Source organism: Acinonyx jubatus, chromosome D1 (genome assembly GCF_027475565.1).
Source record: "Acinonyx jubatus isolate Ajub_Pintada_27869175 chromosome D1, VMU_Ajub_asm_v1.0, whole genome shotgun sequence".
In the NCBI taxonomy this organism is placed as follows: Eukaryota; Metazoa; Chordata; class Mammalia; order Carnivora; family Felidae; genus Acinonyx; species Acinonyx jubatus.
Genome location: NC_069390.1, coordinates 41,121,417 through 41,145,990, shown reverse-complemented (window position 1 = coordinate 41,145,990; position 24,574 = coordinate 41,121,417). Strand labels below are relative to the sequence as shown.

Genomic DNA, 24,574 nt, shown 5'->3' with positions numbered 1-24,574 from the left:
CTAAGACCTCCCAGCCTCCTCACCTGTAAAATGGGTCAATACCATCTATCTTCCAGAGCTATTGTGGGAATTAAATTAAGCAAGACATAAACAAGGTCCTGATTCAATGCCGGCCACATGACTGATACTCAACAAACGTTAGCTACTGCTGGTAGCATCCTCATTTTCCATACTTCTGGGTTTTGGAAGTCAAGGGCTCTCCTCAACTAGAAGGGGAGAGCTTGGTGGTCTGGAGGCAAGGGATGGATACACTGACCACCACTGAACCCATCTGGTCTGAGGACAGGCCTCAGGGGGGCAGGATGAAGCTGGCCCAGGACACGGTGAGCAGGGAGGAGAGGGAGGGGGCACCCTGGCTGGCCACACTCACTGTCGTTCCATCTCCTGCTGCTCCTGGAGGATCTTGTTGGACTCCATTGCCAGCCGCTTCTGCATGAGAAGCTCCTGCCGCTGTAGCTCGCGCTGCCGTGCCTCCTCCAGCCGCTCCCGGTCTGTCAGGAACAGCTCTCGGCCCTCAGGGGAGTGAAAAGAGACCTCTTGCTCAGTCTCCCAGGGAACCCGGCCAGCCACTGCCACAGCCCTGGGGACCAAGATGCAGGTTGTCCTCTTATCAGCATGGCGCCCCGTGTCAGGCACTGTGGCTCCTATTGTCTCTGAGCAAGCTTCTCCCCGCTAGGCAGAGATCTCTCCCTCTGCTCTGTCAGAGCTTCAGGAAAGGAGACCCTCTGGCCCTTCCCAGGAGTGTGTGCCAGAGATCAGGGGTCTGAATGGCCGGGGTTGGAAGTCAGGGGTTATGGGGGCCCTACCAGGTCATTCTGGACTTACAGCTCCAGCTACAATGGAGATGGTCAGGCTGCGGCTACTCTTCAGCACGTTGACGGCCTGGGGGGACAAGCAGACAGACCTTGTCTGAAGCCTGACAGCCCAGAGCAGTCAAGGCCTCTAGACATCACAGAAGGTCTCAGACCCCATGGCAGGGTTGGGGGTGGGGCATGGGAAGTGAAGGGCAGACATGATAATGGCCAGCAGGTGGAGACCCCGCATCTCACCTCCTTGTGGTCCAGGTTGGAGAAGTCGATGCCGTTGACTTCGACAATCTGGTCCCCTGTCTGGAGGAGAAATGGAGAGGGTTCAGTGTGTCTCCACTATCTGTAAACCTACTCGGCTGCAGGAAGGGCTTCCCCCGGGGGCCAGAGTCACATATTGGGTCTTCCAGTGGCTGCACCTCAGCTCTTCCTCATGAACAGAGCAGTTAGAAAGCTCTAATGGTATCCTCCCAGGGTGCCCACACTTTATATTTCCTTTATCGGCTGTCAAATATTATCCCATTAGAGGTTCATTCCTTTGGCTTAATTTGTATTTGCTTTAAAAACTCAGTTTGTAGACATAGGAGCTTTGGGTTTCTCATATAGCAGAGGCTTTATTGAGCCATAATAATATTTTGTATAAAAGCTAGCACTCATCAATCCCTTACTATGTGCCAGGCACAGTTGGAAGCATATGTATTAATTCATTTAATCCACACAATGACCCTAGAAGGAAGACTATTGCCCCCATTTTTCAGGAGAGGAAACTGAAGTGCAGAAAAAGGAAGTAACTTGTCAAAAGTAGAGATTAACAGTTCTGGGGGCACCTGGGTGGCTCAGTTGGTTAAGCATCTGACTCTTGATTTTGGCTCAGGTCGTGATCTCATGGTTCATGAGTCTGAGCCCCGCGTCGGGCTCTGCACTGACAGCAGGAAGCCTGCTTGAGATTCTCTGTCTCCCTCTCTCTCTGCCCACCCATGCTCGTGTATGCATGTGCTCTCTCTCTCAAAAATAAATAAATAAACTTAAAAAAAAAAAAAAGAGTTCTGGCTCTGGCACCAGACTACCTAGGTTTGAATCCCAGCCCTATTACACTAGGTACATGATCTTAGAAAAATCATACACTTTCTCCAGGTCTCAGTTTCTCCATCTGTAAAATGACAGTACCTAATTCTCAGAGTTCTTATACATTTTAAAGGGCTTAGAAGAAAGTCCTACCCTGTAAACACTCAATGAATGTCAATTCTTTACTATTACTACATCCCCAAGATCAGGACCAAAGGCTCTCAGAGCCAGAGAAGACTAGAAAGGTGAAACGTGAAGCCTTCACTTGGCGGATGGGGAGGAATCATCAGCCAGCGGCTGTTGGGAGAGGGCTGTGTGGAAAGGCCTGCACCTCCATCACTAACGTGATGACCAGGGTCATCGTCTGACCCTGTACCCCTCTGGGGCATCCCAGTGTCGGTCACTCACCTCCAGCCCCACCTCAGCAGACAGGGAACCAGGCTTCACGTTGCTGATAAAGATGCCAGGTTTCTGGATGGGCCCACTGGAAATGCTGTGGGAGAGATGGGAAATATGGGTGAGGCTCTGCTCATCCCTGGCAGTGCTGCTCATTCTCAATGTCCTGGTCCCTCTGCCTGTGTGTCCCGTATGCTGGCCCCTCAGGATCCAGGTCACCCATGAGGCTCAGTACCCATGGGACTCCGTCGTTTACCTGTCCAGCCTCATTTCCCTGCGGCAACAGCCACAAAAAAACTATTTGTAATTTCCCGCTACCCAACCCCTCACCCAATATATGGCATATGCTGTTTCTTCTTTCTTTCCATTCCTTAAGATTCAAATGCTATCTCCTCTACAAGGATTTCACCAAACTCCTTATTCTATCCCAAGCCTAAAATAGTTGCTCCCTCCTCAGCGCTCCTAAGATACCTACACCAAGGATGGCATTCGTACTGTTATTTTCCCCTCTCACATCTGCCACATCTGTGGCAGACATCACGAACTGATCATAGCACTCTTTTCCACCAAACCTGGATTTGGTGCCTTAGAGGTCTTTTCAAAACACAGCTGGCCCTTGAACAACATGACTTTGAACTGCATGGGTCCACTTGTATGTGGATTTCTCATAGTACAACCCTGTAAATGCATTTTCTCTTCCTTATGGTTTTCTTAACAATAGTTTCTTTCCCCTAGCTTACTTTGTCGTAATAATACAGTATATAGTGTATAAAACACAAACTATGGGTTAAGCAACTGTTTATGTTATCGGTAAGGCTTCCAGTCAACAGTAGGTTATTAGTAAATTTGGGGGGAGTCAAAAAGGGGTCAGCTGTAGGACTCCAGGCAGCCACCGCTAATTGATGAAAAATAGCACAGGACGGGAGACCTATTTGCCATCTCTGATGCAGAAAGGAGCTTCATTAGGGCCCTTGCAACTCTACACTGTAAGTATTTAGTGGTTGGGAAGGAGGGACTTTTTAGCACCTATGCTTGGCAGAAAAGCATTGAATAAATGTGAATGAGTAGAAACAATATGAAAAAGTTAAATAATAATAGCTAATGTTTACAAACTGCTTACTACCTACTAGGCACTAAGCTGGTACTTTATCTCTACATCTCATTCTTGCTCACAACAGCTGGTATGGGGGATCGTCATTCCCAGTTTATAGAGGGGGAAACTAGGCTCAGACTGGTTAAGTGACCAGTCCAAGGTTCAAGAGCTCACAGGTGGAGAGCAGGGGCTGGAACCTAGATCTGTAAGTCTAACACCTGTGTGTGTAATAAGACCACCTCAGGTGGCCTGATGCCTGTTTGCAATTCCCTGGCTGCCACTTAAGGAACCCCACAAGGTAATAAATGACAAGGGAACTGTAACAGAGATGGCCAGCTAGATGGGCCCCTTTTGCAGTGACTCAAGAGCCCACCAACGGAACACGGCTCTGCCTACGGGCCTCAGTTTCCTCATCTATAAAATGGGCCTGTCAGAGCTGTCCCTCTGGCTGTATCGGGCTGTTGTGAAGCCCAGAGAGGAAATCAGACACTGAGAAGTGTCATCTCCTCAGAAGCAGCAGTGAGAAAGGGGAGAAGTGTTAGGGGTCTCCTGGGGTCTCCTGGCCATGAGAGAGCCCCAGGGCATGACTGACACCCACCTGCAGCCAAGGCCCCGGGATCCTACCAGACTGATGAAGACCTTCTTCTCCTTGTTTTCCCGACTGCCGGGGAAGCCCAGGCTGCTCCGCCCACCCTGGAGGAAGGATGGGATAAGGGTCACTGGGTGTCCACATGTGTGCAAGTGGTCTCTTGATTTCATAAAGTCCTTTAGAGCAAGTACTGCTGTCTTCATATAAGACTGCTTGCCATTATGTTCCTAGGGGGTATGTCTGCCCCAGCTGGGCCTGGCTGGATGCCCTGGGGGCCTCAGGGACGTTCTGGATGTCTCTGGATGTCTTGGGAGCCTGTCTAAAGCCCCTGAAGGCACATCTCTGGGGCAAGCCCTCCCTTTGGGACCTGCTGCCCTTCCTTGAAGACAACCCTCTCCAGACCCCATCACAGGTGGTCCTGGCCCTTACCTCAGATTCTGACACAAACTGATCCACATACTGCCATTTGAGGGGTTCATCAGGAGAGCTAGTGGGACGGGGATGTAAAAGGGCAGTCATTAGAGAGAGATGTTTGAGGAACCAGGCTCCAAATCCAGATCTGCCCATCTGGAGCCTCCAGCCACTTCTGGCCCAGGAGCAGTACTGGTTTGGTGGAAACCAGACCCCAATGCCTATCCCAGGACCCTGAGCCCACAGGGAAGAGTCTGTCTGCAGAGGAAGGTCCTGCTCACCTCTTCACGGGAATCAGGCCGATGTCTGTGGGAGAATGGCATAGGGGTTAGGACGGTGCCCCAGGAGCTAGGGACCCCACCGCCTATCCCACCCTACCCCACCCCTCCATCAGTACCCCTGGTCATCTGGCCTCACTCACGTCTCACTTTGATGGACACAGTCTTCTTGGTGCGGATGAGGTTGATGACTTCCTCATGGGTGCAGGAGGAGATGGAATATCCATTGATCCGGACGATCTCATCCCCTACCTTGGCCGCAGACAGAGGGAATGAGCACCAGGTTGAGAAGGCAGCTGGGCAGACTTGCCACTAGATGCTCTGGGCTTGCTCTCTGGGAAAGGGGACGATGACGTGCCTTCCCTCAGAAGAAACCTCGGTATGTACCCTAGTACCTTGTTATAACCAACCCACTCTCCATCAGCTTGAGGGGGTCCCAGGATAGTGACATTTCTAAGCAGTCTTTCTGATGCATTTTACAGATGGGGGAACCTACATGGAGCGGGTGTGAGAGGCACAGAGAATGGGTAGCAGAGCTGGGACTAGAACTCAGGACCCTATATCCTCCCTCAAGGGTCCCTTTTCCCCACTGGGTCACCATCAGGTTCTATAACGCGTGCAAAGGGCAACCTTCACCTAGATTCAGGCAGTTCTTCCTTGGCCTTTGTCCCACCCCGCCCACAGAGTAGGTTCTCCTGTCTTTGTTAATCACTATAACACCATAACGGAGTTGGGGTGGGGAACTTCCATGATTCCTGACCCAAGTTCACATCACTGACACACACACAGTATCTTTCTTTCCACTCTATGGAAGCTTAATGGGCATTTTAACTCTGCCACAGCCCTGACCTCTGAATTCCCACTTGGAGTAAGCAAAGAAGAATGAATAAACACAAGGCTTTGGCATCAGATGTCTTGGATTCAAACTCCTGCTTCCATTTTGTTTCTTTTCTGCTTCCGTTATCATTATTATTATTTTTTTAAGTAGGCTTCATGCCCAGTGCGGACCCCGATTCAGGGCTTGAACTCACGACCCTGAGATCAAGACCTGAGCTGAGATCAAGAGTGGGATACTTAATCCACTGAGCCACCCAGGTGCCCCCCAACCCCCCCCTCTTCTATTCTTATTTGCTGCACAACCTTGGGTAAGTCTCCCTCTCTCTCTCTTTTTAAATATTTTTATTACTCAAAGAAAATCTTCATTTTTTTTATTTAGCTTTCTGACTCTACGTTTGTGCTTTCAACACTTTCACGACGATTTTCTCCTCTTTAATAAGGAAAGCACGCTTGATCCTGTCATGAACACACTTAGCACACAGGGAACCACCATAGGCCCTGCTGACATGTTTTTTCACTTTAGGCAACCTTGGAAGAACTGTAGGCATCACAGCACGAGCTCCTTGAAGCTGGCCTGGGCACATGCCACATGTGGAGTCTGGTGCCTTCCCAACCTTCTTGGTCTAAAGGTAAATGATTCTATTGCCAGAGGTTCGGGACAGCTTCATCAGAGGCTGTTTTGTAGGACAGCCTACGATGGTATGTCAAACGCTAGACCATTCGGAATACCCATGAACATTGTCCTCGGAAGAGGAAACAGGACCTTGGGCAAGTCTCTTGAACTTTCTGAACCTTAGTTCTTCTCATCTGTAAAATGGGGAGATGCCCAGGCAGCTGTGAGAATTAAGTAAGCAGGTCCATGTAAAGCCAGCCAGCACCTGGCACATTGGACAGTAATCAATCAATGGTCACAATTGTTACCATTAGTTGGGCCTGAGCCCTAAAGATTCTTGCCCTGTTCGCAGGACTTTGGGCCTCATTTGATTGGGAGAGACAGGTGCTCGCAGGCCTACAGGGACAGCCTTTGGATACAGATCTGTGGTGAGCTCATCCCCTGCTAGACCACTGCTGTGGGCCCCTCTAAGCACTTTGGCTCTGGGGGTCAGTCCTGAAGCTCCTCACTTAACAACTGCGGGGCTGGAGGCACCTCGGTGACTTAGTCGGTTAAACGCCCAACTTTGGCTCAGGCCATGATCTCATGGTTCGTGGGTTCAAAGCCCTGTTGTCAGGCTCTGTGCTGACAGCTCAGAGCCTGGAGCCTGCTTCAGATTCTATATCTCCCTCTCTCTGCTCATCCCCTGTCTCTCCCTCTCAAAAATAAATAAACATTAAAAAAAAAAAATAACTGTGGGGCTGGAAGGACCCTTAGACATCACATGAAATCAAGGCCCAGGGAGGTGATGTTTTGTCTAAGGTCACACAGCCATTAGCTGCAAAACACGGACTGGGTCCTGGATGCCTCTTTCTAGCCTGAGGCCAGCACAAGTCAGCTGACAGCTTAACTCACACCACATGTGCTGTCCCTTTGGGGACTTGTTGGTACATGTGGGAGACACAGTTGACTCTGTGGGGTCTGGGAGCTGGGCGGGCCCACAGCCTGTGAGGGGTTCACTAGGCCAACTTCCACCCTCTACAACATCATTACAGAGTCGCTTCTCAATATTGCCACCTGAATGCTTCCCTTCCACATCTCAACACAGACCCCAATGTTCACAGGGGCCTGACAAGAGTGGCAAGGGGCTTGAAAAGGTGTCACAGGGAGAGGGTTGCTAAAGAACTCTCTAGATTTCTGGGGACATCTCATGTGAGGAGAGCAGCTGGTCTAGTTCTTTGCACCCACTTTTTATAATGACTCTGTGTTTCCATTAATCAGATGAGGAAACTGAAGCTCAGAGAAATAAAGGGATTTGCTCAAGGTCAGCTGGTGGGTAAAAAGTGTTCCTGGGATTTGAAGTCAGGTTTCCCACACAGACAACAAGCATTGTCTCTTGGGCATTTGGAAGCAGGGAGGAAGGGCACCTGGCCAAGCTTGACTGCAGTTCCCTGCATCCTGTCCTCTCTGGATTCTTGCCACCTGTCACAGATGATCTCAAGTCCCATAGGAAAGGCAGAGATTACTCTGTCCATTTTACAGCTGGGACAGCTAAGGCACACAGAATCATTCTCTAGCCCTGGATTATACAGCATGTTGTGCAGCAGAGGCTGCCCTGTGCAGGGAAGAGGACATAGGTTCAGACAGGATACATTTGAAGAAAGATCTAAAATATGGGGCTCCTGGGTGGCTCAACTGGTTAAGCGTTGACTCTTGGTTTCAGCTCAGGTCATGATCTCACAGTTTGTGAGTTCAAGCCCTGCATCAGGCTCTGTGCTGACAGCACGGAGCCTGCTTGGGATTCTCTCCCTCTCTCTCTCTGCCCCTCCCCTGCTTGCTGTCTCTTTGTCTCAAAATAAATAAGTAAACTTAAAAAATAAATTAATTAAAATATGTCCAATAGGTGGACAAGAATGGAGAGATGGGAGTCCCAGGGCTGAGTCCCATTAATGGGTCCAAGTTCCCCACCTGGGGACCAGCCTCACAGGTCAAATCAGCAGGGCCTTCAGTCCAGCCAGTCTGGACATGCCCCTCCCCTGCCTTCCAGAATCTTCTCCTGTCCTCAGATCTCAGGCATGAGATCTTCCCAGAAACATGAACCCCAGACAGGTGAATGGATGTGGACGTTTTCCCCAAGCTCCTCTGAGTGAGGCTCCCTCTCTTGTTCCAAAAGGGAACCTGCTTAGGACCCCAGTCAGAATGATTCCCATACAGGCTGCGATATCAACTTTCCTCTCTCTCCCGCTCCAGCGTGGAGCCCTGCAAAAGGCCCTTTGTGCAAGGCCCACAATGAAATGACGATCTGAGGGACAGCAGCACAAAGGACAGATGAGCCCGTCAGCCCAAGAAAGAGAAGATAATTCATAAGCCTGAGAAACAGGTGGGAAGGTAAAACTCTAAGTTTCATTAAAATGCCCTGATGTCCCCAGTCATGGAAGCATCGTTGAGAAATGCTTGTCCTAAGAGGAAAGCTCACCCTGGAAAAAAAGAGGGCCTCAGTCGATGCCAAGAGAGGAGCTCATTATGTTTTTTCTCTGGCTGTGTTTCTGGGCTGGAAAATGTGCCCCACAGGAGCGGAGTAATGAAGTGGCTGAAATTTCAGCCGCCACTGGCGAGCCGTGAGACAGGGATTTAGAACAAAGCAATGTCTGTCAGCTCCCACTTTCCACCTCCCTCTCCATGGGGCCTTGTACCATAAGTCTTGGAGACCCCTGAAGCCCCTGTCTTGGCAGCCTGATAACAAACATGCTGGCAGCTTTGGGAGGCGGTGGGAGGGCCTCTTCGATGCGGACACACAAAACACAGCTCTGTGCTCCAGCAGGAGTGAGACCTGGAGGTCGGCCCATCTCTGCTCGGACACTGAGATCACTGAGGTGTGGGACCCCAAGGGAGAGGCACCTGGGGTGCCGAAGAGAGATCCCTGGGCTTGGCAGACACAAGACCTGGTTTCAAATCCTGACTCTGACACTTACGGGCTGTGACTGTTTGTATCACGACAACCTGATGAGGTAGGGAGTATTATTATTATCCCCATTTTACAGATAACAAAACTGAGACATGGGGTTAAGTAATTTCATCATATTTCCATTGCCAATGAATAGCAAAGCCAGGACAGTCTGGCTTTCTAGGGTCTATGCTCTTAAGCACCGTACTACACTGGGATTTCCTTTACCCTTCCAGTAAAAGGCTACATGTCTGAAGCTTCAGGTGTTAGGACATAACTACGCTCTTCCTTTGGGAAGTGGGGTGGGTGGTGAAGGGCAGTATCCAGGTTCCCAGCTTGACCGAAGAAAACCGGCAATTGCCTGCAGCCTGATGTCTATGGGCCGAGGAAAATCTGTCAGGATGTGACAGTCCAAAGGAGACTTTCCTCCCCTAAAGTCTCAGAAAGGTGAGGCGACCATGTTCAGAGGGGAGACAGGAAGCCTGAGGCCCTGACCCTCCATTCCCCTGGACTCTGCTCACTCACCTGGAGGCCGACACTGTCAGCCTGACCCCCTTTGATGAGGTGGGAGATGAAGAGCCCACAGCCGAACTCGAGGCCCCCACGAACACTGAGGCCGAGGCCTTCAGGGTGCAGACGGTCCAGACGCACCTCCTTCAGCTTCCTGCCATAGGAGAGGTCAGTGATGGCTCGGCGCTGCCCCATCCACTAGCGAGTGACCCTGTCCATCCCACGTGACCCTTCCCACCCCTGCCTCTGTCCTGGCAGCTCCCTCCACACCTGGAACGCCGGGGGGTCAGCTGGTCGTATTCCACCTGGTGCTTCAGTGGGATCAGGGGCCTGATGGCGTCAAACAGCGGCAGGCGGCTAGGCTCATTGATGACCAGCTTCAGGTCTCCCACAAGCACGACCACATCCATGGTTCTGCGGAGACACGGGGGATGCCTGGAACCTCACCCATGGCCTGGGTGACATCCAAGGATTCCCAGAGGGTCCCCACCCACTGGGTCCAAGCCTTGGAAATGGGGAGAACGCTCCTGAAAATCCCAGAGTCCCTAACTCTGGGCCAGCTGCCTCAGAAGAGCTTTGTTCTTTCACGTTAAATGTCACAAGGACAGGGGTGAGGTAGGGATTGTTAACCCATCCTCACAGATGAACTCTAAGCCAGGATTCAGACTCAGCTCTGCCTAATTCTGAAGCCCAGGATCTTCCCAGCCAGGAAGCTTCGTGCGAGATGCTGGTGACCCTTCTCATACCCCACTTCTAATCTGCAGCTAAGCTCTATAAAGTCTGCCCTCACGGTATCTCTCACATGACTCCTCTTCACACCGTTCAGATCCTCAGCATCTCTGGCCTGCTCCTCTCTAGCTGTCAGCCAACCTGCTCACTCTCACCTAATGTTTTCTAAATATAAGTCACTCTCCTTCTCAAAACCCTTCAATGGCTCCCCACTGCCCAGAGGACATCATCCATTCTCCTTGAAGGACTCAGGGCCTCCACGGCCTGTCTCCGTGGAGCTACTCCAGGCTTGTGGCTGTTCATGGCCTCTGTGTGCCCTGGGTTCTATTCCCCCAGATTACCTGTCACTTCCCTGTGCTTTCATGTCTCTGCACCTGTGCTCATATTGATCCCTTGTCCTGGAATGTCCTTCTCCGATATTTCCACCTATCAAAATCCTTCTTACCCTTCAAAACCTAGCTCAAGCCGTCCCGGTCCTCCCTGCCATGATTAGAAGCAAAAGCTCCTTTCTTCACCCTGCTTTTACTTCACCTTGGCAGTTATTCTGCTGTGACTTATATTGGAGTTCTTTGTGGTTGTAGTGTCTGTATACTCCCCCCACTGAGTCACGAGTTACTTAAAGAAAGAAACTAGATCTTTTTCATTTCCAGATTCTGCCTGGTACCCAGCAAGTGGTAGGAGCTTACAAATGTATGCTGGATGAATAAACAAGTGACATCTGATGTGTAGCTGCGGGCAGCTGGCATTTCTTGTTCTATCTCAGCACTTACATTCTGTTGAACCTTTCTGGCTACTTGATAGCCTCATCCATTGGATTGTGAGCAAACTGAGGGCAGTGACTGGTCTGTCTTGTTCATTCACGTGCCCTCAGCTCCTAGCACAGAGCCATGCACAGAGTATTTGTGTAAACATTTGCTAAGGCAAGTGAATGGTATGTCCATTTGATTCCCAGGAGCACTGAGCATCTGTCCCCCTCCCAGAGCTCCCAAGGATGGGAGGGGGAGGTCCTCCTTTCTCAGAACAAGCCATCCCAGGGCTCTCTAGAGACAGAGATACCCCGGGGTGGTCCATGGGAGCTGGACCCAGCACACTTACTGGTGATACATCCGCAGCACATCATATAGATAGTCCTTCTCCGCATCATTTTCAATCAGAAAATCCACCTAGAAAACCCAAGGGCAGAATTATAACCCCAGGCCCAGCACTTCCATAGCAGACCCCGGGGAGGGGGAGGCCACTGCCAAGGGCCTCCTCAGCACCTCCACAGGGCTGGGGCTGTGAGACGAGGGCAGCCAGGGGCCAGGCTGGCCCTCTGACTGTAACACATCAGACGCATGCAGATCACCCCAAAGTGACCACAGGAGTACCTCTGCACATCCAGATGTGGCCAGGCTGAACCTCATCCCCAGGCAGGTACACACATTCATATGCACACACATGAACCTCCGCGTGACCGTGATGCACTCCCATGACAGCAGTGTTACCGCTCACCCCATGGCTATGTCACCAGAGTCCAGAGTGGCAATGCCAGTGTCAGATCCCTGGTCTGGAAGAAGCCCAGTGTCTTACCTGATGGTGACTGTAGTACCGGATAACTGCTTTCAGAAAGGATTTGGGCCACTCGCTCAGATAGCACATCCTACCCACTGGAAGGACCCTACCGTTCTTCTCTGTCACCAATGCCAGGGGCAACTTTGCCTTGTCCTGTCCTGGCCTAGGCTGGGCTAGCCCTGCCGTCTGTCCACTAGTCAGCCTCCTGGCTACTCCTTCACCTCTCCACATCCCTTCAGTCCCTCACCTCCCCTCTCCCTCCAGGGGGAGAGTCAAGTTACATCATTTCAACTTTGCTGACGTCAATGGCTGGGACTCCAAGGTCAGGGTCAGGAGCTGTTTCATTAGCACCTCAATCCCAGGGGAACTGGTGGGTAGAAGCCCCAGATTCCACTCCCTGGAACAGTTCAGCGTGAATCTCTACACGCTGTATCCTTGACTCTCTCTTTAGCCCAAGAATGAATAAGAGGGCAAGAACAGCTTCCAGCTGGGAGGCGGGTCAGGAGGCTCTGAACTGTGCATGGTCAGGAAACACTCTACAAGAGGAGGCTTGGATTCCCCTTAAATGAAGGCAGGGTTCAGGTGGGGGGAGGCAGGACAGTCCATCTTGCACCAGTTTGTGACCTACTCTTTTGTGATGAGCTGGAACTGAGCTAAGAGGGATAGAACCAGGAGGCTGTGGCAGATGTGTGCTGAGGAGTGATGGGAAGGCGGTGGCCCAGGGCTGACCAAGAGGATAGAAGGAAGGCGCTAGACCAGAGCAACTGGAGTGCATTCATCATTCAGTAGACACCTCTGGGCACTGCACACCTCTGCATGGCACAGTGCTGTCGAGGATCTACTGCATGCCAGGTGCTTTCCACTGAGCGCAGGGTATTAGGACATTGGCACAAAGTGCCCTGGAGCAGGGGCTCCTTGAATTCGGCCCTTGGACTGCTCCTTGTTCTCTCATTCAGGTCATACTCTGCTTACTGACTGCCAACCATGTCTAGGAACTTTACGTAAATTCTCTTAACCTCCTAACAAACCTCTGGCTAACCCCCTTTGAGAGATGAGAAAATATATGCTCCAAGAAGGAGCAGAGCTGAGACTCCAACGTATGCCAGCTGGCTCTAAAACCTTTGCTTTGTTTCTGACCACCACATAGTATCCACTTACCGGATACAACTTTTTGTATGCATACGTCTAACAGACATTTACTGAGCACCTACTGTGTGCAAGACACTGCATCTTTTTCTAATTAGATTTAAAAATCTTTTCCTTTTCTTGGATCTCTCTTGACATGGGCACAGAAACCCCAAAGGAGCCCAGCATCTACAAATACTTTATCACATCAATCCCTCCTTCCCGGCCCACCTATCTCGGGTCTCCTCCATCCTGCATCAGCATTCTCTGGCTGATCCTCAACTAACTCTTTGCTATCTGTCTGTATGGTAGGGGGAAGGGGGGCTCAGGCCCCCTGTCTAGGGCCCTTGAGGCAAATTCTGCGTTTAGCCTTGGACCCTTTCCAGCCTCATCTCCCAGCATTCCTCCATATGGACTGGCCCTTCAGGAGAGCTGCACAGGGAAAGCAAACAACATTCAGCTCATGCAAATACAACTCCACGTGTGCACCCTGCCAAAGACCGAGAAAGAGAGCAAGAGCAAATTAAATAATGCATGTTGTTCCACTCAACGAACACCTGCCCTTCTCAGGCTGTTGTGGGGCCTAAATAAGCGAATATACACAAAGTATTTAGAACAGTGCCCAGGGCTCCCAAATCTTGAGGACTCCGAAACATGTGCTGAGTCTCTTCCTTTCTGTCTCCAGACCCACTCTGCAGCCTTCTCCACACTGCCCTGTGTCCCAGGACGCTTTGCCTGGGCTCCCTGCCCTCTGACACCCAGCTGGTATGAGAGCCCGAGGAGAGAGAAAATGGGGTTCTGACTCCCCCATTCACACTCTCTGCTACATCACCTTACAAGCAGCTCTGAGCTTCTGCCTGTAGCCATGGCTCTCCCCTTCCTTTGCCCCTTCAGGAGCACCTGGGTTCCTGCTGCTGCTCCCAGGCCCTGTCACCACACTTTGTGGGTTCATGCGTCCCTGCCCATCCTTCATAAAGCTCTCTTTAGTCTCCCATTTGGGAAACCGTTGGGATAAGCCACACGCTTCTTGCCTCAACTCTGGCCGGTGTGAAACATTGGCTCTTAGCAGTGTTAGTACCAGCAGCATTTTCTCTCTGTGAGCTCTTCCTCCACCTTTAAGATGCCTCAAACATCAGCTCTCCTTGGTCAAACCTCTCCTCATGCTACCCCACAAGTCCTGTGCTGTCATTCTGCACACGTGACACCGCTTAGTTCCCACCCCTGCCACGGCACTCACCAAGCTGTGTTGTACATTCTCTCTTTATTCTCCTGTCTCCCCACTAATCTGTGTGTGGCCCAGACACGGGGCTGGGAGGAGTGTGGCAGGGTGAGGCCAACAAGCCCCTTCCCCAGCTGACTCTGCACTTCTCTGGGCTTCAGTTTCCTCATAAAATGGGGATAAAAGTACCTATTTCATAGGATTTCTTCTTTGAGACCCTAATCATTTTTTTTTATTATTATTCATTGAGTTAATGCCTGGCACGGGACCTGGCAAATAGTAAGTGCTAAGTGTTTTTTGACCAGAACTAAGTAAATGAACACAGATTCTATATTCTCAGCAGCTAGCAGGCCGTGGGCACTCCATAAATGTTGCTGGAATGAATGGATCCAGCCACACTTCTCCCCAGGCCTTCAGAGCACTACCCCTGGGTACTACTGGGTATATTTGGTTCTTGTTTTATTATTCTTCATCCTTTCAAGACACCTGTGTCTTGCTGGCTAGTTGGCGGCATTTGTTTTCATTTTTAAATTCTTTAGAGTTTATTTATTTCTTTTGAGAGAAACAGAGAGAGAGCGAGAACAAGCAGGGGAGGGGCAGAGAGAAGAAGAGACAGAATCCCAAGCAGGCTTCCCCACCACCAGTGCAGAGTCCAGTGCGAGGCTCAAACTCATGAACCATGAGATCACGGCCTGAGCCGAGATCAAGAGCTGAATGCTTAACTCACTGCACCACCCAGGCGCCCCTAGTTGGTGGCACTTGACCCAGTGCTTGGCACACCTGATCATGCCCTCTTCCCCTGCTTCTCCTACCTCACTTGCTGTTCCTTCCTCTCTTCCTCTCCTCCAAAGGTTGGGGTGCCCTGGTGCAGTCCTGGGTCTTCTTTTCCTCTTCACTGTGTCCCTACGTCACCTCATCAGTTTCAGAGGTTGAGCTACCATTTATTCCTCAAGGACTCACTGCAGCTTATCTCCAGCACAGACCTCTCCCCCCATCCTCAGACTCCCACAGCTCCTGGCCTTCTTTGTCACCTCTCTACTTAATGCTTGAACAGGCATCTCAAACTTACAACATTCAAAATGGAACTCTTGGTTTCCACCACCTCCCATCTTGTCCCCACCAACCTGCTCCTCCCAAAATGTAGACTCCCCTTTGATGCCTCCCTCTCCACACCCACAGCCACCCATCACCAGAACCCACTGGGTCTACCTTTTCTCATGTCCGGGGTCTGACTGCTCCTCATGCTAGTCCAAGCCCCCACCTCTGGCCTGGGCTGCTGTAGGAGCCTCCTGACTGGGGTCCCCCTTCCACGCCTGGCCCCTTCAGTCTGCTCTCTACCAGCACTCAGAACAATCCCTCGTGTAAGGTGCAAGGCAGTCGTGTCACTCCCCTGCCGGCCTCTCATCACTCTGAGAACAAAACCCGAAGTCCTGACCCTGGTCTACAGGCCCCCACCCCACTCTAATTCATCACCCATTACTCTTTAATCTGTAATTCCTCTCAGAAACACCACTCTCCCTGCTGTTCCTAAAGGCTTCAGGGCCTTTGTATTTTACTGTTCCCTCCTCTTGGAATATTCTTCCAAGTTCTTTCACTCCTTGGAATGGCTCCTTTCCTCCCTTCTTTCTAGATGTCTGTTCAAATATCACCTTTTCAGAGAGGCCTTCCTGACAACCAACTGGTTGCTCTCTGTCCTCTCATCCTAGTTTATTTTTTCCATGACATGTATCACTACTTTGCATTGTATGATACTTGTATTGGTTTACTTGTTAACTGTCTGTCTTCCCCACTAGAGTGTACTAAGGAGCCAGGGACTTTGCTTTATTATTCAATGGTTAGAGTAATGTTGGGCATATATTAGGAGCTCAGTCAATGTTTACTGCATGAATGATTAGTAAAACTTTGGAAGGCAGGGGGCCTTTCTGACCTTCTTATTGATCCCCTTCCTCCTGCCCCCAGGGGCCTGGCCTCAGCAGGGTACACTACAGATATCCATAAATGAATGATTACTGAACAGGCAATAAAAACTTTTTGAGCAAATGAGTAACCAAGTTCCTCCAACATGCAGGCACAGTGAGCAGAAGGACAGCCTTCTTTTGAAAATCTGGTTCTCCGGGGATGAGGCTTACTTGGTCTCTGATGCTCCCCTTCCCTCTCCTTGGTATCCCGGCCCAAGGTGGTGACTGGGAAGGGCATGCAAGTACTGCTGATGTCCTTGGGAAACTGCACAAGCCCAGAGAAAGGGACTCTACTCAATAGCCTGGAGCCTGCTGGCTCATCCAACAGGATGCTCTGCAGGTATCTGCAGGTGCCATGGACCAAATGGTTACCACAGGTCCAGAGTAGAATTCCTTGAATTCCTATTTAATCCAACTGTCCAGTGTGGTAAGCACTGTGAACCTCATCTCATAGCCGAGGAAACTAGAACTCAGTGAGATTAAATGGCTTGCCCAAGGTCTCACTGGCGGTGAGTGACAGGGTTGAGATTTGACCCTAGTTCTGCCCAACTTCATATAATAGACAACAACAATGGACATTTGTTGAGGACTCACTAAATATCACAGTCTATTTAAACTCCCTACACCCGTGTAGATCTCACCCAACACTCACAAGAACCTTAGTAGGTAAATATTATTGTTATCTTCATTTAACAAATCAAAGAACTGAAACACAGAGAGGTTAATAACTTGCTCAAGGCCACACAGCACTTTCCATGACAATATACCACTTTTAGTGCTACTCCCAACAGATAAAGATTTCCATTACAAACCATTCCCAAGGGGTAAATTTGCACTACAGCACTAAGGAAGGGACACCTAGAAAACAATCAACAGAAGCTGTAAATTTCACCCAGTATGGCTGTGCGCCCCCATCTGTATCCTCTGCTGCTTTGTCCTCTCTCCCTAGTTCCTAGATGATCTCAACCTGGGAGGGGAAGCTGCAGGGCACAAAGTCCAGCCTAGGCCTTGCCCACATGGCGCCGGCCCCGCCTGCACACACAGGGGCATAAATAGGTAATGACTCTTGTGATGAGGAAGAGCAGGGCAATGGAAACACGAAGACCCGAAGTCCTTTGGAACCTGCAGGCCCTGGTGAAGAGAAACAGGGGCTAACTCCAGGGCAAGTCAGACACCAGGGACTCCATAGGTAATTCTTGAAAGAGAGACAAAGATAGTACCCACAGGGAAGAGGCAAAAGAGGACCTGACATTACTTTCTGCTCAGGGGCAGGAAACTGAAATTCAAGCCTGAGCCTTGCGGTGGGGATGAGAGGCTGTGCTCCTTTGAAGTGGGTTGCCTGAAATCCACACTCACCAAATGTCCCCTGCGGCTGAAATTTCTCCCCTCACGTCTCTGCACAACAGGATGCACTGGTGAACAGTTTCATGCTCCCCTTGCTAGTTGCCAGCCCCAAACTCCTGCTGAATTTCCAGCTATCTCTCATTCTTAGAATACCCAAGCCCTCTTTTTTAGGAGACTTCTGCCAGTGTGAGCTTCCTCCTTCGTACTCCCACCAAACCTTGATCCCAACACTCAGCACCCAGTCGTGGGTAATTATTAATGTAGGGTCTGCCTCCCGCTTGTGCAGCCAGCAATGTGAGGGCACAGATGAGGTCTGGCACTGAGTGGGTACTCCAAATACATTTATTAACTGAATGATTCCCCCTGGCCCTTAGCTCCTGTGGCCTCTACATTGGCTGGCTCCTCTGGCTCCCTGGGCCTCTCTGTGAGGAGAGAGGGGTTAAGCACCCTGACTTTGCCTACCTGAGCTCTCCTCCCTCAGGCCTGGGAAGAGGTTTGGCCTGGTCTAAAGACACTGCCCCATCGGGTTCTGTGATGGCCTCAGGGCACAGAGTTACCTGTCCCTCAGGCAAAGCCTGTGGGTGGCTCCAGATACCCCTGGCTTCACCCTTGGACTCTGAAGCATCCTAAGTCTTAGTGGGGAGGTCTGCTGGGTTACCTCCAATGGTCCTCTCTGGTCTCAGGACCTCAGCAACTCCCACACAGCTCTGGAAACAGTTCTGGAAATACCCTGGGCGAAATCCAGCCCCTTTCTGTGAGGGCCTGAGAATCCTGAACCATCCTTGATGTCCCTTACTGGGACACACCAGGGGAGATATAGCTCCTTCTGAAGAGTCTGGCTGACTCTCCGTACCTCCTCCCTTCCTCCCACTGCCCCCTTGTCAGTGCCAGGGGCTTGCTTCTCAGGCTCTAAGATATGCCCTGAAGTGGGGAAAGGCGCCCTGAAGTGGGGAAAGGCTCCCTAAAGTGCTTCTAACTCATGTTTTGAGGTCAAAGGACAGAGAGAGATGACCAGTTTTCCTTCCCACCAATTCTCACCTCTCAGACACTGTCCCATACCCTTTCCATATGCTCCAACAGCCCTGAGCTTGGGGCACTAGGAGCTGGGGGACTGACTATGGGGCATGTCAGAGAAGCATCCTGTCCTCAGGCCAAGGCTGGAAGGAATTCCAACCCCAGAGAAGTTCCCACCCTCGGAAAGCAGAAGGAGAAAGGGCACTTTCTGGAGATCGGTTTATGGGTTCCTACACCTGGAGTCCTAGTGTCCCCTCCCTTACTTCACTGGGGATCCCAGCTGAAAATCAAACGACTCTCAGGGGTCCCAGTGCATCCACAGCTCTAAGTCCGGGCTGGAAAAGGGAGGGGTGGCACTCGGTCTGACAATCCCCCACTCACCCTGTCCAGGACTCCGGAGTCCTGGACGCTTTAGGGGCCCCTAAAAAGCTCTGACCTTGTGCCGGAACTCTCGAGCCACCTTCCGGTCCATGGCTGGGCCAGATAGCAGCGTCGCCACACAACTCGCTACTTCGGATGCCTGGCGGCCCCAAGCCGGCAGGAGCCGCAACGAGATCCGGCAGCCCTGGGAGCGGTGGGGGCGTGGCCTGGGCGCGGAGGGGCGGGGCCTGGGCGGGGCCGCTGGGCCGTCCAGAACACCTGTCCGGAAGCTCGTTGCCGCCCACCGACGCCCTCCGGAGCAAATGTCCCCGACTGTGTGTATGTTGTGGTGGCGGCGGTGATTGAACTCGATGCTGGCCCTCCCCTTGGAGGGTTCAATGAAATCCACACGGGTGTAGGGAGTTTAAATAGACCGTGATAGTTAGTGAGTCTTCAACAAATGTGCGTTGTTTTGTCGTTTATCATCTGGAGTTAGGCAGAACTGGAGTTAGACAGAATCTCAACCCTGTCACTCACTGCCAGTGAGACCTTGTGCTCCCCTAAACACAAGCAGTTGAGGGAGAGGATCTCAGGAGGCCTGGGGAGGTTTGAGACGTTTTTGTGGGGGGTCAGACTACTTTTTTGTGGAGGTCCTGAGACTCACATCAGTGGGTAGGGATAATCAATGGATGCGCAAATAGAGGCACATTCGTGCACTCTTGAGGCTTTCACCCACTGCCAAGCATCTCACCTCCAGCGTAATTCTATAAGGCCTCCTCCATGGGCTTATTCCCATTAGGAAGAAATCTTTGATCTGTGAATCCCTTCAGTCTGGGTCTTATGAGGCTCACAGAGGCCTGAACCAGTGGGTGGCAGTGCCCCTCCCGAACCAACTTTCCATCCCACGTCCCTAGCCCAACCTCACTCCAAACACACACACACACACACACACACACACACGCACACACACACACACACACACACACACTCACTGAGGCATAGAAGGGCCTGGCAGTGACATCCTGATTTACTGCTGACCTTTACCCAGGGCCCAGACCCCATCTGATTCATTTGATTTATTCAGCCAAAGTTCGCTCAACTCCTGGGTCTAGGGCTGGGGTGCAAAGACAATGATGAACCAAGCCTGGGACAAACTGAGAGGAAAGAGTGGATTAGGAAAGTGGTGATAAAAATAGGTGTGAATGAGAGCCAGTGGGACCTTTAATCTTGGAGCTTATGCCTGGATTTAACCCATGGTGGGAGCCTGATCTGTGTGCACCATGTCAGGGAGCAGGGGACAGGGAGATGGACAGCAACACCTAAAGACCCCCCTCCTTTTCATCTTATCCCCAATGGCTGAAGCTTTGTCAACAGACTTGTTTTTATTTAAGCTAAATTATTGCCTACTTTAGGATATAAATCCTTCCTGGAGAAGAAGCTTGAAATATTATCCATGTTCTCACCTTAGTATTAACTAGTTAAGGCAGAGATAAAAGGTGAAGACTTGTGGGATTTTCAAAGGTCCAGGAAAGACACATAAAATATGTTCTCCTTTAACTTACTTTGTTGATTTTCTACATCTGTTAACTAAGTCATATGGCTGTTATTTCATAGAATCCAGGCAAAGTGGCAAATGTCCTTACAAGGGGAATGCAGTCCACTGGCCACGTCAGTCGTCTTCCATGACCATCATTCCCACAGACTCTCTCCTTCTTTAAATGCTTTATCTTTTGGTTTTGAGGACAGCACTAAGTCCTGTCTCTCCTCTCCTGTGAATGTTCCTTTTCAAGTTTTGTCTTCACCCATTCCCTAACCAGGGTTCCTTAAGGCTCCATCCTTGATTCCCTCCTCTTCTCATCTATGCCTACAGCTCCAAATACTCTCTGTGGGGATGTGTGCTTTATTTCCCACTATATTCCCAGAACAAGGTGTGGTAAGAAATAGATCCTCAACAAATTTGTTCAATGGATGAATAAATGAATGCATCCCAAGTTTATATACTGAGTTCACCACCACCATTATCATCATAATTTCTGCAAGACTTGCATCTGGTTTGTGTTCCGACACTTAGCCAAGGGAGAGATACACATGTTCCCAAGGCTGCCAAGCCCACATTTCCAACGTTAAACAATTCCTTTTAGAAGGAGTATATCTTGTTCAAAATTAAAGTGTTTTTATTTGTTTGTTTTTGTATGTTGTTGTTAAAGTCTGGCCTTGATGGGATCAATAATATGGGAGTGTGAGGCACTTCTGTCATTCGGTCAACATTTTCTGAGCTGGGGCCTGAACTAGTGCTGGACATACAGAGGACTAAGTCATGATTCATTCCCTAGAGGTGCTCAGAACAGGTAGAGTAGGGACTTGGGGAGCCAGGAAGTTGTAATGGTGAGTGGTGGGAGCATAGGCTAGGATTCTGCAGGTTTGATTCTGATACTGACAACGGACCACCGAGCGGCATGTCCCAGGGCTTCTGTAAAAGGAGAGTGGAAGACCAGACTCACACAAGCATCTTGGGTGTCTGGTGGAAGGGCTTTCCAAAACCCAGGTTTCTGAGTCGGGGATCTTTGAAGGGTAAGGGATGTTGGGGGCTGCACTTGCTATCTCCTTGCTCCACCGGGGGACTTAAGGCTTAGTGATCTGAATCCAGCCTCTCCTGGGGAGGGGCAGCCACAGGTCACGTGGGGCAAAGGCTGGGCTGAGATCTGGCGCCTAAATTATGGTAATGAGCGGGGCAGTCCTGTCACTCTAGCTCCGGGAGGAGCCCAGAGCCTGGGAGGAGGGGCCAGGGGAACCTTCAGACTAGAGAGTGAGAGGGACTGCGGTCGCCGAGTGGAGATGTGACCCTGCGTTCGCCGGGACAGACACTCGAGCTCCGGATCCTGCGTTCAGGCTTCCCAGTCCCCTTGCGCCCCTATGGGGGCCCCGGCCCCGCGCGGCCCCGCGCCCACGCTCTGCCTGCTATTCGCCTGTGTCTCGCTGCCCTGGGGTGAGCCGACGGGCCCGTCCCTGAGGGTGCAGGCTCTCGGTGAGAAAGGGTGTGGGCTAGGGGAGGCCAGGGGCCGGGGAGAACCTTTAGGAGAACCGGCCTGGGGAGGTTTCAGAGAGGGAGGAAAAAGAGGTTTGAGGGAGGGCAGGGCCACGGCCAAGGAGAGGGTCGGAGGGGGCGCGGAAGGAAAAAGAGGCCGGCGACAGCCAGGGGAATGGGTCCCAAGTTAGGTAGGATGGAAGAGACCCCAGGTGGGGAGCTAGAGAGAACTGGGGCACAGAGAGTAGGAGGAAAGAGGGAGGAGACCCTTGTAAGAGAGGTCGCCAGAGAGAGGGAGAAAGGATTGAAGTCTGTGGGGAGAGAGAATGGGGGGATGCAGAAGAGGCTTCCTAGCAGGTGGGAGGATAGGTGGTGGGAGACCCAACAAAGAGAGGCCTGGCTTGAGTGGAAAGCAATCCCCCTTCCCAGCCGCAGCCCCCACAGCACCCACAGCCCAGGGCAATCCAGTGCTGCAGCCCGAGCCTGCCCGGGATCCCAGGTGAGTAGGTGCAAGCCTGTAGTTGCTGCATCCGCGGCTCCCATCTTTGTTTCTAGTATGGATGACCCCAGGGTTTTAGCACAGAGGGTAGGGGGGAGGCTTGGAGGTGGTGGGGATGTATGGCCCATTACTATCCCCTCGCCCATGTTAGACTTGTTTCTCATCTAGCCACAGCTCTCAGGAGGTGACCCTTGCCATAGAGGATGCTACAACAGTGATAGGAGGCCAGGTAAGAGGAGGCCTGGGGAAGGGGTCTTCACTGGGCAGGGGCTTATTTCTCTCTGGGACTGGGGCTGGCAGGGAGCTCTGTAGGTTGCAGGAAGGTTGTCTCTGCAGTTATTTGGAAGGAAACAAACAGTGTTCCTAGTATACATCTGAAGTGTGCAAATTTACGAGATGTCTCTATTCCTACTTTCCTAATCTCTTGGGACCCTGTAGTCAGCTCAGTTTGGTTTTGGTCTTGTTTTGTTTTGTTTGCGGAGGAGGGCACTAAGATGCAATCAGGACATAGCTGAACTCTCCCCCGTCCTGGGGTGACAGCAAGAAGGTGAGAGTTTAGGTGAGTTGAGTTCTCTCCTCCCTGCCTGGTCTGGGAAAGTACAAAGCCCTGTAAGAGGCCCCACTCCATATCTTGAGCCATGCTCCAGCAAGGATACCTAGAGAGGAGAGATGAAAATCGGGCCACTTGGTGGGGTTTGTGAGGAAGGGTTGGTTGGGAAAGGGAGCCCCAAACTACTATCCTCTGAGTCTGCACCATAATCTGTTGCCCACCCTCCTGGGGTCCTCCATGCTTTCAGGAGAGGTGGTAGTTTGTTTTCCCCCTTTGCCAATTTTTTTTGGTCTCTGGATCAGGTGACTCAGGTTTTCTTTTCAATCCTGTCCTGCATGTGTCTTTTCTCCAACTACAGACATGTTACAAATCCAGCCCACCCATAGCCAGGTCCCACAGAGGATCTTGAACCTCAACTCATGCACCTTGGCCTTCGGGATCAGCTCTTTGTGGCTCCTTGGCCAGCAGGTTGGGGAGTATTGTTTATAATAGAAAACAATGTGCCCCAAATACCTGTCTTTTGGAAATAGGAATGAATGAAGACCCCCAAGGCAGGAGGATGGCATGCTTATTCTGTAAGGTGTGGATTATCTAGGCTTTTTATTTCTGTCTGCCCACTTTTCCAGGCCCTAAGTTTTAGAATCATGGCCAGATGCAGTTTGAATTGAAAGACAATGTTGTTACTCTTTTTATATAAGATGAAATCAAGGATGACCTGCCAGGGCCCCCGAAAGCAGGTGAAACAGGGTCTCCTGGTGGAGCCAGCCTGTTTCCCCACAACATCAATGCCCCCCAGAACTCTAGGAATCCCTGTGTTTTAGTGGGGAAAATTATCCTTACCCAAGCACCTCATTCCGCTGGCCGGCTTCCTTCCTTAACAGATTCCAGGGTAAGCCTCCCTCCGTTTTCCTCTGGGAAGCTTCTGGATCAGCCAAGTCCAGTAGGTTTCTCACATTATTCCTTAGAGCAAATAAGGGGTTGGAATGACCTTCCTTTAAAGCTACTCAGTGGGAGTGGGAGAATGAGGTCATTAGCCAGAAAGTGAACCTGGGGATCCTTCGAGGGCTTTTGCCTGGAATAACCTCATCGGTAAGGGTGGAGGTCCCAGACTAGCAGTCAGCCAACCTTTACTTCAGTACTGCCACATTCCTGTAGAACTCAGCCATTCTCCAGAGAATTGAGGGTATAGACCAGGATGGGGAAAAAAACTCACATTGTTATTCACAGGATCCTCAATTTAACTGAAATTTAGCATCCCCTTTAATTATTACTATAGGCTACAAACCACAATGCAGCAATAGCAGTGTCTGTGACTGTCACCAGTAGAAATCACATATATTTTCATATCACCTTACAGTTGTTGATATTTCCAGATCTCATGTAAACTCACTACTTCCAGACTCTGGCAGTGTTAAGACCTGCTGCTATCTTGCTATTTAATGTATTAATAAACAAGCACAAATATTATTAATCATTTTTATAAAATATTTTTGTAACTGTATTGCAATATAATCGGTATGTTTGTAATCTTCTGTTTTATTTTATGCATTTATAGACATTATTCTGAGAATGGGTTGATAGGCTTCACTAGATTGTCAAAAGGGTCCTTGGCATCAAAATGATTAAGAACTTCTGATCTATACTGAAGACGAATCATTTGGGCAAGATTTAAAATGTTT

The 24,574-nt window shown here is 50.7% G+C and overlaps 2 protein-coding genes and 1 pseudogene across 4 annotated transcripts in view; 1 reads left to right on the top strand and 2 right to left on the bottom strand.

Annotated features, from left to right (window-relative positions):
- USH1C (USH1 protein network component harmonin) overlaps positions 1 to 19,050 on the bottom strand; it is a 47,072-nt gene extending 28,022 nt beyond the window's left edge. Inside the window, exons 1-12 of one of the 3 annotated variants that reach the window (XM_027073031.2) lie at positions 18,898 to 19,050; positions 11,346 to 11,413; positions 9,792 to 9,935; positions 9,537 to 9,675; positions 4,782 to 4,890; positions 4,642 to 4,666; positions 4,379 to 4,436; positions 3,959 to 4,053; positions 2,280 to 2,364; positions 1,050 to 1,109; positions 826 to 882; positions 371 to 513 (exon numbers count right to left, since the gene is read on the bottom strand). In XM_027073031.2, the coding sequence (XP_026928832.1) occupies positions 371 to 513; positions 826 to 882; positions 1,050 to 1,109; positions 2,280 to 2,364; positions 3,959 to 4,053; positions 4,379 to 4,436; positions 4,642 to 4,666; positions 4,782 to 4,890; positions 9,537 to 9,675; positions 9,792 to 9,935; positions 11,346 to 11,413; positions 18,898 to 18,933 (1,019 nt within the window). In that variant the 5' untranslated portion in view covers positions 18,934 to 19,050. The remainder of the gene's footprint in view (positions 1 to 370; positions 514 to 825; positions 883 to 1,049; positions 1,110 to 2,279; positions 2,365 to 3,958; positions 4,054 to 4,378; positions 4,437 to 4,641; positions 4,667 to 4,781; positions 4,891 to 9,536; positions 9,676 to 9,791; positions 9,936 to 11,345; positions 11,414 to 18,897) is intronic. The other 2 variants (XM_027073030.2, XM_015074992.3) reach the window with 2 other exon arrangements.
- On the bottom strand, positions 5,847 to 6,195 carry LOC106977483 (60S ribosomal protein L34-like; annotated as a pseudogene).
- Positions 19,051 to 21,614: 2,564 nt separating the features above from the next.
- The window catches only part of OTOG (otogelin), a 91,234-nt gene continuing 88,274 nt past the window's right edge, over positions 21,615 to 24,574 (top strand). The window contains exons 1-3 of the mRNA XM_027073251.2: positions 21,615 to 21,846; positions 22,276 to 22,345; positions 22,514 to 22,574. Of these exons, the coding sequence (XP_026929052.2) occupies positions 21,735 to 21,846; positions 22,276 to 22,345; positions 22,514 to 22,574 (243 nt within the window). The 5' untranslated portion in view covers positions 21,615 to 21,734. The remainder of the gene's footprint in view (positions 21,847 to 22,275; positions 22,346 to 22,513; positions 22,575 to 24,574) is intronic.